This window comes from Bos indicus x Bos taurus, chromosome 22 (assembly GCF_003369695.1).
Source record: "Bos indicus x Bos taurus breed Angus x Brahman F1 hybrid chromosome 22, Bos_hybrid_MaternalHap_v2.0, whole genome shotgun sequence".
NCBI classification, from domain to species: Eukaryota; Metazoa; Chordata; class Mammalia; order Artiodactyla; family Bovidae; genus Bos; species Bos indicus x Bos taurus.
Genome location: NC_040097.1, coordinates 11,366,622 through 11,381,381, shown reverse-complemented (window position 1 = coordinate 11,381,381; position 14,760 = coordinate 11,366,622). Strand labels below are relative to the sequence as shown.

Genomic DNA, 14,760 nt, shown 5'->3' with positions numbered 1-14,760 from the left:
AGATTATTATAAGATATTGACTAGTTCTCTGTGCTATTCAGTAGGTCCTTGCTGTTTATCTATTTTATATATAGTCCTGTGTATCTGTTAATCCCAAACTCCTAATTTATCCTTCCTCCACTCTTTCCCCTTCGCTAACAATGTTTGTTTTCTATGTGTGTGAGTCTGTTTCTGTTCTATAAATAAGTTCATCTGTATAATTTTTTAATTCCACATGTAAGTGATACCATATAGTATTTGCCTTTCTCTGACTTGTTTCTCTTCGTGTGACAATCTCTAGGTCCATCCATGTTGCTGCAATGGTGGTACTTCATTCTTGTTAATGGCTTAGTAATAGTCCACTGCATGCCTATACACACACACCACACACACACACCTTTATCCATTCATATACTGATGAACACTTTGGTTAGTTCAGTCCAGTAGCTCAGTTATGTCCAACTGTTTGCGAGGAACACTTAGGTTGCTCCTATGCCTTGGCTATTATAAACAGCGCTGATGTGAACATTAGGTGCATGTATCTTTTTGATTTATTTTCTTTTCTGGATATATGCCTAGGAATGGGACTGCTGGATCATGTAATGAAATGTACTCTGTCTTCAGTGTTTTAAAGAACCTCCATATTTTTCTCCCTACTGGCTGCACCAAGAGTGTAGGAGGGTTCCCTTTATCCACACCCTCTCCAGAATTTATTATTTGTAGACTTTTTGATGATGGCCATTTTCACCAGTGTGAGGTGATACCCATTGTTCATTAAGTTATGATGTGCATCTCTTTAATAATTAGTGACGTTAAACATCTTTTCATGTGCCTGTTGGCTATCTGCATGTTTCTTTTGGAGAAATGTCTATTTAGGTCTTCTGCGCATTTTCTGATTGGGCTGTTTGCTTTTTTGATATTGAGCTCTATGAGCTGTTTGTACACTTTGGAAATCAAGCCCTTGCCAGTTGCATAGTTTGAAATACTTTCTGCCAGTCCATAGGTTATCTTTTTGTTTTGTTCATGGCTTCCTTTCCTGTGTGAAAGCTTCCAAGTTTGATTAGGCCCTATCTATTTTTGCTTTTATTTCTTTTGCTCGAGAGACTGATTGAATAAAACATTGCTACAATTTATGTCAGAGAATATTTTGCCTATATTCTCTCCTAGGAGCTTTATGCTGTCACGTCTTAGATTTAAATCTTTAAGCCATTTTGAGTGTATTTTTGTGCGGGAGTGTTCTAACTTCATTGGTCCCCATGTGGCTGTCAAGCTTTTCCAACACCAAATTGCCGAAGAGACTGTCTTTTCTTCATTGTATATTCTTGCCTCCTTTGTCAAAGATTAATTGACTGTTGGTATATGGGTTTATTTCTGGGCTAAGAAGTATTTTTTTTATGTTGTGCTAGTCATAATTAGATGAAAAGCTGCATGAGGGCAGGGACTCTGTTTATATCCTTTATCTTCAGAGCCTAGAACCAGGCCAGGCATGAGCAGGTACTCAATCAAGATTTATTTAATGAGTTAATGCAGGAAATAATGACTTTTAAGTTAAGATGATTTAAGCTTAGAAGAAGTATGGAAGCTAAGAAGGAAGTAGCTACCCAAGGATTTGGCAGTAGGTCCGACAATTTCCTTTATAGAGATATTCTACTCTTTAGAGTAGGCTTCAGATAATCCTTGTCTAATCAGGTCTCAGGCTGTTTCTGTGGTGTGGCTCCTATTATGGTGGCATCTATGGGCATAGGCCCATCTAATGGCAGCTTTCACCAAGGGGCAATACTGTCCATTTCCTCCTCTTTTTAATATAGTGCTTTCTCTCTTAGGGAGATTGGGAATCAAAGGTTTACTTGGTATTTTAGATAGGCTCTTCTCCCCAACTTCTAAATACTAATTAAAATTTTTTATTATAGGAAAACTTTAAACATATGGAAACACAGAAGTATGAACCCCTAGGTACTCATAACCCAGCCTCAACCATGACCAACTCAGAGTCAGTTTTGTATCATTCACATCTCACTTACTCCTCCCTACAGTTTTGGAAGCAGATCTCAGACATCATGTAATTTCACCCATCAGGGTTTCAGTATGAATGTTTAATAAGGACTTTATTAAAAACATAGATTTGAAATAGCATCAGGGAGAAGGACAACACTATTTTATTCAGGACTGTGTTTCCTAAAAAGAGCACATTATTTCTATCCTTTGAAGAAATTAATGCAATATGGATTGACCTGCAGGACCAATTAAAAATGTTGAAACAAACCAAAGAGAATTTTAAATAGACCCTGACTCTCTGCTCCAATACAGTTCCTCTGCCTCAGGGAGCTAGAAAGCCTCCTGTGCCCCCATATCGTAGCTTTAAAGGGGGCATGTGTCTGTCCGCTCTCTAGCTCCAAGTGCTGCTTGGGCAGGTTTTAGTGAAGGGTCTGCCTGGCAGGCAGTTCCACAGAGCCTGGCTAAGCAGTGTGTGTGCAGACAGCCGGCCAGCCTGCAAGGAGCGCCCCATGGGGAACTGCTCATTAAGGTGCTGACGGCCCCACGTGAGCCTCAGGGCACTCTGCCTGCTGACACAGCAGCTCCTAGGAAAGCTGATCTCCCCTCCTATGAGGACCAGTGCTTATCCGCCTCGCTGGCATCTCTGTCCTCATTTGTAGCCTTGCTGCTCCAAGCCTGCACCGACATCCCACCCAAAGGGTGAGCTTTTAGGGTTGTGCTGGAATACTGGGGGTTCTGAGAGCAACCTCAGAGCACAGAGAGGGAATGCTCGGCAGGTATGATGCATACCATCTACCTCTTTTCTCTTGCCAGAAAGGCAGGAGGCAAAGCAGCCCACAACTCCTAACTGGTGTCTCAAATCCAGTCACTTCCACCCACCTGGGCAGATGTGTTTGTACATCCATGCTGCCCTCACTCACAGGAACGGAAGCTGCACTGACTTGGCTCACTCTGCTCAAACTGGAAAGGCAGGCAAAAGCCAGGACTCCAGACGGGCAGTCTCTGTACTTCTGTTTACACACAGTGTATCAGAAGTAACAGATCTGTCCTGCCTTCCAAGGAGTGTGAGCAATAGCAGCCCTCGGCAGCAGAGCCCAAGCCCACCCCCATAGGGAGGGCTGGTTCATACCTGATGGTCTGTGTGCCAAATATGCAGGGGTTCCCTTCCTATCTGCTGCCTCTTCCCTGGGATGAAGGACTGCCTCCCATCTTCTCATCTTCCCTTCATTCTTTTAACTCCCATCTGGGCACACCCTTTGGAATGTCCCTCTATCCTTGTCTGGCCTGGGAGAGCTGACCTCTGTGACCACAACCCAAATCACCTTGGCCCAGGTTCCTAGGCTGATCACCTTACCACTGGAGGGAATGACCCAGGGCAAAGCTGTGGCCATGAGCTGGACTTCTGGTTCAGTCCTTCTAGATACTCAGGAGAGAAACGTGGGACCAAAGGAGACGGGGTCGTCTGTATGTGGCGGGTAACAGAGAGACTAGGAGTGGGAGGAAAGTGGCTGTGAGGTGGGCTGTGCTAGAAGTGCTGAGGTCAAGAACCTCATTACCTGCCCCTGCTCCCTTGCAGTTTTCTCTCTTCCTGCCCTCCTCTGACTGCCAAGCTCACTTTCCTCCTGGCACTGAGAACCCCTATGGAAGTACTTTTTCTGTATCAGCCAGGGTTTGCTTTTCTGGAGCCTTTAGAAAAAAGGCCCTGAATGCTTTCAACAGAATGGGTTAGCCCTATCCACTGACTCCATCAGGTATGGAGGAACAGAAACAGAAAAGTCACACCTTCTATACAAGCCCAGGAGAAGGCCTCTGAAATACCCTGTGAGGATGAGCTCATGGAAGGGCTCACTGAGTGGTCTGTACTGAGCACAGAAGCGCCTCCCCCAGCAATTCACAGCAAAGGCAGAAGGAGTGCGAGATTTCTGAGAAGGTGGCCTACAGAGCCTCTCAGTCCTTCTCCCCTTCCTGCTCATTCACAATACTCAGGCAGGCTTTGCATTACCCTCCCTTGTCCATGTTGCTGCTGTTGTGGTTTGGTTGCTAAGTGGTGTCTGACTCTTTTGCAATCCCAGGACAGTAGCCCATCAGGCTCCTCTATCCATGGGATTTGCCAGGCAAGAATACTGCAGTCGGTTGCCGTTTCCTTCTCCAGGGGATCTTCCTGACCCAGGGACTGAACCCATGTCTCCTGCATTGGCAGGCAGATTCTTTACCACTGAGCCACCTGTGAGACCCTTCCCTTGTTCATACTTCGCGTTAAATCTGCTTTTTTAACACTATTGTAGTGTGGAGTGAAAAGGGGACCATGAATGCTCAAATGATCCACGGGTGGGCTCAGTCATATAAGCACAGCTCTTCTCTGTGCTCTATGCTCATGGAAAGAAGAGACCTAATACACTAACAGCACTCCTGCACACTCACACCTTGCTTACGCCACTGCCTCCAAGCTGGGAGGGCTCACTGGGCACATGAGTAGGTGGCAGCTCCAGGTAGACTGCATGCCAGGAAGAGCTGGCATGGAGCCCTCAGTCCACCTCTGGACCAGCAAGGAGAGGATGCTTTGGGCTGGCTCTGTCGCTCAGTCATGTGTGGCTGGCTGAGAGCAAGGCATGGATCTCCTTTCCGGGCTGGGTGGAATGAGAGCTCCTGAGGTTTTGGACATGTTCCTACTTACCAGTGCATTCCCTAACGTGGGTGGATGTTTTTGACAAACAGAAGTCTCCCATGCTGTGTAAACCTGATGAATGTTTTCTGAGTTATGGGCAAAAGGTATTAATGTTTTAATCTTTTTTATGATGAAATAACTCATTAAAAATTTTTTTCATTCAAGTCTGGTGTTCAGCCACTATAGATCCCTGCATGATCCTAGTTTAGCTTTCTAAGACGTGCTCAAAGCTGAGTAATGAGAGAACAGCTTCAACAAGTTACACAAACCTAGCCTTTCCAGTGTATGGGGCACACCCAACAGCAGGTGGTCAGAGGGCCCCACAAGGAACTCTCCCAGAGATTGGAGCAGGATGGTAGGGAAGTTCCAAGGAAGTCTGAACCAATGCTGACAATGCCTGCTAATTCCAGAGAGTCAAGTTTAACAAGCCTGTGAGAGGAACCTGGATGGTGTTATAAGGAAGAGAGACCCAAGACAAGAACATGGACAGGAGGCAGTACGGGCCTCCTTTGGCTGTGGTTAAAATCCATTCATTTTTACGGCTCACATTTTCTATGGTGGATCAGAATGCTACAGTAACCTAAGTTAATCTAATACACACAAGCAGGGGGCCCAGAAGCCCCTGATCTTGGAGCATTAGTATTTACAGACGTGCAAAGCTGGCATGTGGGGTTGTCTTTTACACTCTCAATTTGCGACTGGCTTCCAAGCCACAGAATTAAGCTGTTGTTTTTTTTCCCTGGAGAAAGTCATGCTGCCTCCAAATCCAATGAATGCACATGGGGACCCACCTCCTCACCACCCCTCACAGCACCCTCTACAGCTGTTGCCACCCCTGCAGGGTTAAGGTGCCACGGAGCCCAGTAGGGGCTGAGGCACTCGAAGTCTCGCCTGGGGACACCCACCTTGCCTTTGTTGAAGTAGTGGATGATCTTGCGGCACAGCCCCTCTTTCCGCTGCCACTCCGTCTGGGATGGGTAGTGGAGGAACTCCCGAAGGGGCCGCTCCTCCCACTGCAGCAGCTCGCAGTAGAGGAGCAGAGTGAATGCAGCTTCTGTGGGGACAGGCTCTAGCGAGGTCCCCGGGCAGCCAGGTGCCCGGGGACCCGGTGTGCACAGCCCAGGTCAGGGATGCCGGATACCACACCTGAGAGAGGGGCTGTCCAGCCACCCACCAGCCCTTGACCACAGCACGAAGGGACCCAGTGGATACCGTCCTTCCTCAGCCTGGTCACCTGCTCTGGGCTCTGGATGAGGTGTGGCTCAGGTACCCCAGGGTTGGTGCACAGGCCGCTTTGCTCTGGGGCACACTGCCATGTCAGAGAGAGCTCCTGGGTTCCCTTTTGCTCAAGGGACTAGCGCTTCTTTCCCAACCTGCTCAGAACTGGATCTGAGGGGTGAGCTCTGACAGGCTTTCCTTGGCCATCCCACAGCCAGCCTCCATACCTCCAGCTCCACTTTCTGACCTGAGCATGGCCCTGGGAATGACCCTTTCTCCTCATCTCGACCATTTCTAAAGGGACCAGAGAGCAGGAGTGTATGGTGATAATTGTGTGAAGGGCTCCACTCATAGAGGAAACTACAGCTGATGCTGGGCCCAGGGCCAAGGACTGGTGACGTCTCCCGTACACATGGAGCTGCTAGGGAGGGTTTCTAAAACAGCCGTCGCTCAATACCGTGGCTTCCTAACCCCCAGGAGTGAGTCACACTGAATTACAGCTGCTGCTCTGGGTCCTCATCACACAGCCTGCTCCATCCTGTTCTTTCACTCCTTTTTGGCGGGCATCTCCTACCGGCAACTTAATTAGCTTGAGCTTCTGCCTGGCCTTCAAGGCCCCATTCAAATCTGGTCCCCATGACTGTGGAGAATCTCTTTTCTAATTATCTTGTGACCCACTTCCAGTTTTAGCCAGGCTTGCTTGCCCACAGCCTTCCCAGGCCCTGCTCACCTCTGCCTCTCCACCTATGCTCTGGCGACCAGCCTTCCTGCCCAGGGATGCATGTGACTCCTCAGTGGAGCTGCGAAGCCCTTTCTGACTGTGGGGACAAGTCTGTGAGGCCTTCGAGGCCTCTCTGTGGAACTTAGAAAATCATGTGAAATCTTTTTCTTCCCTGTCAATATTCTTTTTAGATGTTATTCCTGGAGGCCACCAGAGGCAAGGCTTAGCACCTTCTCTCTGTCCGAATTCCCGACCTAGCCTCGCAGTCTCATCCCAGGGCTCTAGGAGTTTAGTAAATGCCTCTACTGACACATGGAACTTTTCAGTCTATCACTTCACTGCCCCCTCAAAGGGTTGCTGGGATCGTGGGTGGAAGTGGATGCAGAAGATGGCAGATTCAGCCCAGTCATTTCAGAGTTAATTCTTGCCAAGCTGTGTCAGAAAAGGTGGAATCTCCATGAAACATTTTCTAACATCTAACAGAAAATAGGGAAGGAAGTTTCTGCATTTTTACAAATTTATCTCATTCTAGTAACACCGTGGACAAGAACAGCCTGAATTTCCTGGCCTGTCACACCACCTGTGGCTCAAGGGCTAAGATGCGGTGGCTGGTTACCATGGTGAAGAAGTGGTTAATTTGGGGGGAACTGTGGCACAAGGTAATCACCCAGGGCACATGTGGGTACACTTGTCTTCCTGACCCAGAGCGGCACTCAGTAAATAGAGTGACAGCTATGTTTTTTAATTTTTCTTTTAGAAAAGGCCTTAGTAATGGACAAAACTGTGATACAGTGAAAGGGCCCCTGTCCGGCCTGTCAGAAAGTCAGGTGCACACTGTCCATCCTCTCCACTGGGAGCTCAGTGTGGGGCTGCAGGGTGGCTGCAGGGGAAGAGCCCAGACCACAAGGCAGGTCTGCCAGCACGTTCTGGAGGCCCCAGAGTCAGGCAAAGAGCCTGGGCTGTGGCCTCACTCAGCCCAGCTGTGAGGTCCTCGGAAAGGCTCTGCTCGCGAGGAGCAACAAAGAGCTCAGGAGGCTCTGAACCTGGCTCCCGGGATCTGGAGGTCACCCTCAAATTGGGGGGGGGGGAATGGGAGGCAAAGGGAGTGGAAGAACCTTGGCAGCCAGGCACAAGGGCAAGTTCCCCCTGCTTTCTCTCCACCACACATTACAAAGGAGTTGAGGGCAAGGGGTGAAGGGATGGGCATCATGGGCACTGACACTCCGCTGACATCTGGCGGGCCCCAGCTCAGAGCTTTCCCCTGTCAGCTGCGCGTGTCTGTCCAGTCCTTTCCCGGGAGGAGGCCTGGCTCTCCCTTCCTGCTTACCTGTGTAGTTTTCCGCCTGCAAATGCATGTCACAGAGCTTATGGATATAGCGGATATACATCTCCTCTTTATTAATCTCCGATTTGTAGAAGTTCTGTAAGAGAGGAGGAAGTACACATAAAGGCGAGAGGGGATGCCCCCTCTGGAGGCCGTATCTGAGCTCCAGGCAGCTGGCCAAAACCCTGGGAGTGCTGGACAGGAAGGAGGAGACAGGCCGTGTGGGCGGCCAGCGCCAGAAAGAGAAGGGACCAGTCATAAAGCACCCCTGCTGGGAGCAAAACCTCTGGCAGGTCTGCAGGGGTCCTGAGTGGTGAGAAAGAGGAAGAGTAACAGTGGTGGAAACGGGATGTCAGGGTTTGTGGGACCTTGCTAAGAGGCCAGGCTACAGCTCTGTCCACGGAGAGGCTCCTTGTATTCCTTTCCCGAGTGGGAATGTGAGTTTCCAGGGACAGGGCTAATGTCCTGATGCAAACCCTTAGGCTTGTAGCCACGTATTGCAGAAAGGACAAGGCGATCACATGGCGGGACAGAAGCCACTCCATGAAGCAGGGAGGAGGATGAGCCCAGGTTCTCTCACCATCAGATTAACAGTGCAGCCAATCTTCTTATTCTCTGTCTCCTCTCCTTTCATGCAATCCCTGGAGGGGAGAGCGAAGATGAATGCACCAAGTGGTACCTCTGGGACAACTCAGAGACCTGCAGTGTCCCCGAGGCTTCAGTGTGTCCAAACCCCAGAGGAAGATGGTCCCCAACAGAAACTTGTCCACGGATGGGGCCGTATTGTGTGTTCCCTCCAGGCTCTGGACCCATTCCTAGGGCTCAAATATCTCTGTTCAGCTGGACCCTTGTTCTGGTGGCAGAGTACAGAGCCCAGAGGCTATATCAGGGCATTCAGTAGCACCTACCCATGTCTTCAGTGCGTAAGTATGTCAGTAAAGTAGAAGGTTAAACCCTCAAGTTCCCTGAAGGGGAGCCACAGAGCCATCCTTAAAGGGCAGTTTTCATTTTGTAGGACAGTTTTTAGGAGAAGCCAATACACTCTACTCCAGGGACCTGCCTTCAGAACCCAGCAGCCCAGCAACCATGGCATAGCCGCCACATAAATCATCTCACTGACTTTTCTCCCTGTAGTGTCCTTCTTGTGCACTAGTACTTGGAATCCCCTCCAACTGGAAGGATTTAGGGGTAGCTTCAGCCAGGGCTGAGCTGCATTTTTTGCTGAACAGGCTTGGGTACAGGAGGGGTCACGGCTGGCCTGCCAGACACAGAACACAGGAACACTGAGAATGGATCCTTGCCAAAGGAGAGTGGGAACTGATCAAATCCATGCTCCTCTAGCAAGGAGGGGTGGCCTAGCACAAGGAGATGAAAGAATGAGGACCAGACTGTGAATCCAGTAAGAAGCCTCCTGTACACACAGCCACCTGAGTCCCAGGTGCACCCTCCTGATATCTGCACGAGACACAGCACAGAGAAGACAACCACTGCTTGGGGCTGGTTTCTCTATCATCCCTCCTCATTCCTTATCACCTTCCCCTGTAACCTCCCCAAAGGCCCTCTTGACTCACCTGAACTCTACTGAGAGAACAACTAAGGCCCCAGTGGCAGTGGCAGTATTCCTTTTAGGCTAAGTCAAAAGCCATGATATGACTGACAAGGCAGGCTTTCAGGAAAAAATGGATTACATGTGAACTCCCAGACTCCACATATCATAAAGATCTCTGAGCTCACACGCTGCCTCCTCTCATCTACACCTGGCCAGGGTCAAGGGACAGAAATAAACAGATTTTACACAAAGAATGGAGGCATGGGAAAATTACCCCTTGCCCTGGAAAAGAGAAGTGAAAGTCCTCCTGGGTCACAATTCTGTTGTTGTGTAATTGCTAAGTCGTGTCTGACTCTTTGCCACCTCATGGACTGCAGTCTGCCAGGCTCCTCTGTCCATGGGATTTTCCAGGCAAGAATATTAGACTGGGTTACCATTTCCTTCTCCAGGGGATCTTCCCAACTCAGGGGTCCAATCCATGTCTTCTGCATTGCAGGGAGATTCTTTACTGCTGAGCCACCAGGGAAGTCCAAACAAGTGCAACGGTTCTGTATTGGGTGATATTTCTCTGCCCACCTGCCAGACGGCTCTGAGGAAGGTCTGTACTAAGGTCCCCTCTCACTCTGGAGACAGCCCTTCTCCTCCTCTCTGCTGTGCCCACCTCTCTGAGCCTTGACTTTTCTGGATGAAAAGTCAGATGGCTACATGTCCCTATGACATCTCCAGCGTACATGTGCCCATGTATCACGGGTAAGCCCAGGAAACCCTGGCCTACCCCTGAGAGAAGGCTTTCACCCCGCCTCCTTGGCAATCAGGAGATTCCTAATGACTGGTGATAGCACACAACACCAGAACAGCCCTGCCTCTTGTGGTCACGTGGTCTCAATTTTAAGGTCAGGGGATCCTCCTGCTGGGGAGAGCATGTGACCAGAGAAGAGGTCAGGTAGGTTCCTGAGAAGATACCTGTAGTCAAGAAGGCGTTCCATGAGGCGGGTGACTGAGGTTACAAAGGAAATGCCGGTCTCACGCCATGTTTCCTGTTCAACCTTCTCCAGCAGGCTATTGATAGAAGCAAACAGAACGCACAATTCATGAGCCTCCCAGGGGCACCAGAGTGAGGTCCCAGAGCCCAGGGGGCCTGTGATGGATCTGGAGATGGCAGACTTACCACATGGCAGTCTTACCTGGGGTAGGGCCCAAACAGCTGGGTTCTACTCCATGCAGCAGAAAGCAAAGATAAAGCAATTACTGAATGGACAGCAACAAATGAACATGTCTTCCATTGTCCTGTGTGAGCTCTTAAGGATGCCCCTGAGCTGAGGGATAAGCTTCAGAGCCCCAGCCCCAGTAGGGGTACACCCTGTGAGAGCTGTTCTGAGGAAGCAGCTGAGGACCAGTCCACTGAGGGAGAGACCTGGCTTTGCCAACCGGCTGGCCGCCTCTATCACTGCTCAGAACCATCCCCAGCAAACACGCTGACCAGCCTTTTCATGTAGACCAAGGGTAAGACTGCAATCAGTCTTGAGGGCCCAGCATGAAGGACAGAGAGTGAGTCCAAGAGTTATACCTGGTCATCTCCACTGTCACAGGAGACTTCCACAGAAAATGGCCAGAGCCAAGAGCTACATGCCTGGGTCCTTTTCTCACTTGTCAGCCTGTGCTCCTATTATCTCCAGGTAGGCTCTGATTTCTCCATAGAACCTGGCTTCTGAGATCCTCTACCTTCCCACTGATGATCCCAGGTGCAGGTCTTGCTGCTGACTCCTTTGTACACTGGCCCCAGCTCCCTGAGGTCATGAGAGTCCCCTAGAGTACAGCGCTCAGCCAGGGACCGGCAGTGGGGACTCACACCCATAGCCTGACTGTTGTTAATGCTATAGTGATGCCAACTGTCTCCCCTGCACAGAGCGTCTAACCTGAGATGGGGCCTCTGAGACAGTGAGGGTTTCCCAGGTGACCCATCTTCCTAGAGCAAGATGGCAGGATCACTGGTTCTCACCTCTGAGCTGTGTGGGAAAAGCTACTGTGTACACATTTCCCAAACTATGTTCTACAGAGCTCTGCTGTCCTGGGGGACAAGAGGTGTTCTGTGAGCAAACAAGCATGAAAGTGGTAGATCACTACACCCTCCTCTGAAGAGATTTTTCACACCTTTCTGCATTTTGAAGGCTTTGAGAAGTTCTATAATACAGAGCTTTGTTTAATTTTCTTTCACTGAATCTTTTCTAAACTGATTAGCCCATGACCTACATCCCCCAGTGTACCTACACAAACATCTTCTTCTAAACACAAATTGGGAAATGCTGCTCCACGATTATCAGTGGCTTTTAGTTCTCAGACATGACTCAGAAGAGTTTATGAAACACTTCTTTGCCAGGTAATTACTAACTCCAAGTTATTTTTGTGCTTTTTCCTTTGTAGTAAAATCATCAGTGAGTGGCTTAGGAAGAGACTTCGCTTCCTTATTTCCATAATTAGAAACATCTCTGGCCAAAAGAGAAACCCTAAGGATGGATTCATTTTCACAAATTAAAATTACTTAAGTTTCAAATGAATTCACATTTTATTCCATGACTCATCAAGGAACAAACTACATACACAGGGTACAGGAGAAAGATTTCCCCCTCTTGAAACTGGAATGTCTGGGTGGTATCCCCAGACATGCTTCTTAGTGGCCACGCAACTGAGGGCAATGCCACCAGCTCTCCAAGCTCAGCTGCATTATTTTTACTCATCAGGATACTCTCTGCCGTGCCCACCTCACAGATGTATTGTTAGGATTAAATCAGAAACGTCAACATATTTTGTCCACTGTAAAATTCTAAGCAAATGTACAGTATCATTAACAGAAAATATGTTATGAGCTCATCTTCAGAATGCTACAGCTAGAAAATCTCACAGCTAGAAACAATGAATGAGATGGGAGGGGGCTCTAAAGCTGTAAATGTCTTCACATTTTGCTTTTCGGGAAGATAAAAAACCCAATTTACTGCCTATGTGGGAGGACCACGGCTCTCCTATGTCCCTCCTTTAGACTGAGCCCTATAGCTGGGTCTTGTCAGGTTTTGTGGCCCCATCAACTCAGGACAGAAGCCATACTGGTGGACCTGGGACCCCTGACATTCAGTCAGTATAGCCACCCTGTTTCACAAGTGAAACTGGTCTGGAAAGGGGGTATAACTTGTTTAAATCACAAAATGGATGGTAGCATCTGTACAATCTTACAAAGCTGAGATTTAAACCCCTTCCCCTCCTCAGAAAGGCCAGCGCTGAGCCCTCATTGAGTCCCCATGAGCTGTTTGCCCAACTAGGATACAGTACATGGTATGAAGACATATGATGATCCTCTTCCTATTGGCAAACCCAAGAGCTCAGAGTTACTATCTGTGTCTACATCTTTCAGTTAACTACGATAATCCCTGAGAGAGCCTGCTGTCGTGAAGTCTCTTTCTTTTTGACAGAAGGTGAGCATTGCTACCACCAGCAACAACCTGGGTCTCTCCTGATACCCACGCTCTGAAGCCTGCCCAGAACAGGCTGCACCCCTACCCTTCATTAGCCCACTTCACCCTCTACTCCAACGTGGGGTGCCTCGGGCTGAAGCAGCTTACAGCAGGCCGAAGAGCTCCCTGTAGCTCTCATCGCCTTTCCCTTCTGACACCATGCTGTCCAGCTTGTCAATCAGCTCGGCCTCCACCTAGAGGGAAGCAGAGATTTTGTAAACCCGAAATGAGCTCAGGAGAAGGATGCGAAATCCAGCCTTCTGTGATGGGTGAGGACACTGGGGAACTGCTTCCTGCTTTTGTTCTTGTACCAAAGAAATCCTGGAGAAGGTGGGATCTCACCTACAGCACCGGGAGGCCACCCTGTCTCCCCCCATCAGGAACGGATCCCACTCTGGGGGTTTAAGTAAGAGCTGGAACTTACACGTACATCTCAGATACTCTTTTCCTATTTTGGATCCAAAAGACGCCTTTGTCAAGTGTTGCTTTTCTTTCTTAAAAATTCTCATTCAAGAGAATTTGTATGTATAAGACATCAGTTCAGTCGCTCAGTCGTGTCTCTTTGCGACCCCATGAATTGCAGCATACCAGGCTTCCCTGTCCATCACCAACTCCCAGATTTCACTCAGACTCAGGTCCATCGAGTCCGTGATGCCATCTAGCCATCTCATCCTCTGTCATCCCCTTCTCCTCCTGCCCCCAATCCCTCCCAGCATCAGAGTCTTTTCCAATGAGTCAACTCTTCGCATGGGGTGGCCAAGTACTGGAGTTTCAGCTTCAGCATCATTCCCTCCAAAGAAATCCCAGGGCTGATCTCCTTCAGAACGGACTGGTTGGATCTCCTTGCAGCCCAAGGGACTCTCAAGAGTCTTCTCCAACACCACAGTTCAAAAGCATCAATTCTTCGGTGCTCAGCTTTCTTCACAGTTCAACTCTCACATCCATACATGACCACTGGAAAAACCATAGCCTTGACTAGACGGACCTTTGTTGGCAAAGTAATGTCTCTGCTTTTGAATATGCTATCTAGGTTGGTCATAACTTTTCTTCCAAGGAGTAAGCATCTTTTAATTTCATGGCTGCAGTCACCATCTGCAGTGATTTTGGAGCCCCCCAAAATAAAGTCTGACACTGTTTCCACTGTTTCCCCATCTATTTCCCAAGACATATTTGGTTAGAACTTTACCCTCCGTCAGCTAGTCACAAAGGACGCTTGCTGGGGGCTGGTCCTCACCTTAATGGCTGACATTCGTTTGCACTGAGGGAGATGGGTTTCCTTCAGAGATTGTCCTTGAGGAGAAAAGGCTCCATTCTTTGTCCTCACAGGACCTAGAGCCCTTGGACTGCTGCTGCCCCTGCAGCTGCCTTGTCACTGGGGGCCCCTGCACTTGTTACTTGATTCCTAAACTGTGAGGAGCAACACTGCGTCCATTCCTAACCCACTAATTTGCAAGGCTTTCAACAGTGCTCAGTCACTTTCCTAATAGGCCTCAATGCATTTACTCTTAAGTGAGAAATTACTTTTAAAGTGATATAAGATAAAAAAAAAATCTTTTAAATTGCTCATTAACCTTTGAAATGTGGTCCTGTGCAATTATTTGTATATTTTATATCAACAAAAAATGGCATGGCTCCATTTAATAATGAGCTATAACAAAAGGCATTTTCTCATTCTACACAAGGCCAGAGTCCTAAGGCAATGAAGTAGTAAAAGAATAACTGAATTAGAAAAGTCATTGAAGGCAATTATGGCTTTTGAAATCCTATCAGTGGAAAATGAAAATGGATGAATAAATATGGCCCTTT

At 48.5% G+C, this 14,760-nt stretch overlaps 1 protein-coding gene across 11 annotated transcripts in view; it reads right to left on the bottom strand.

The window, feature by feature from the left end:
• The window catches only part of DOCK3 (dedicator of cytokinesis 3), a 304,174-nt gene that overhangs the window by 29,541 nt on the left and 259,873 nt on the right, over positions 1-14,760 (bottom strand). For 10 of the 11 annotated variants that reach the window (XR_003507883.1, XM_027523616.1, XM_027523617.1 and 7 more), the window contains 6 exons: positions 13,063-13,148; positions 10,636-10,662; positions 10,415-10,510; positions 8,483-8,543; positions 7,906-7,999; positions 5,545-5,693 (listed from right to left, as the gene is read on the bottom strand). Coding sequence is in view for 10 of the 11 variants with exons in the window: in XM_027523616.1 (XP_027379417.1) it covers positions 5,545-5,693; positions 7,906-7,999; positions 8,483-8,543; positions 10,415-10,510; positions 10,636-10,662; positions 13,063-13,148 (513 nt within the window). In the remaining variant the exon portion in view is untranslated. The remainder of the gene's footprint in view (positions 1-5,544; positions 5,694-7,905; positions 8,000-8,482; positions 8,544-10,414; positions 10,511-10,635; positions 10,663-13,062; positions 13,149-14,760) is intronic. The other variant, XM_027523618.1, reaches the window with a different exon arrangement.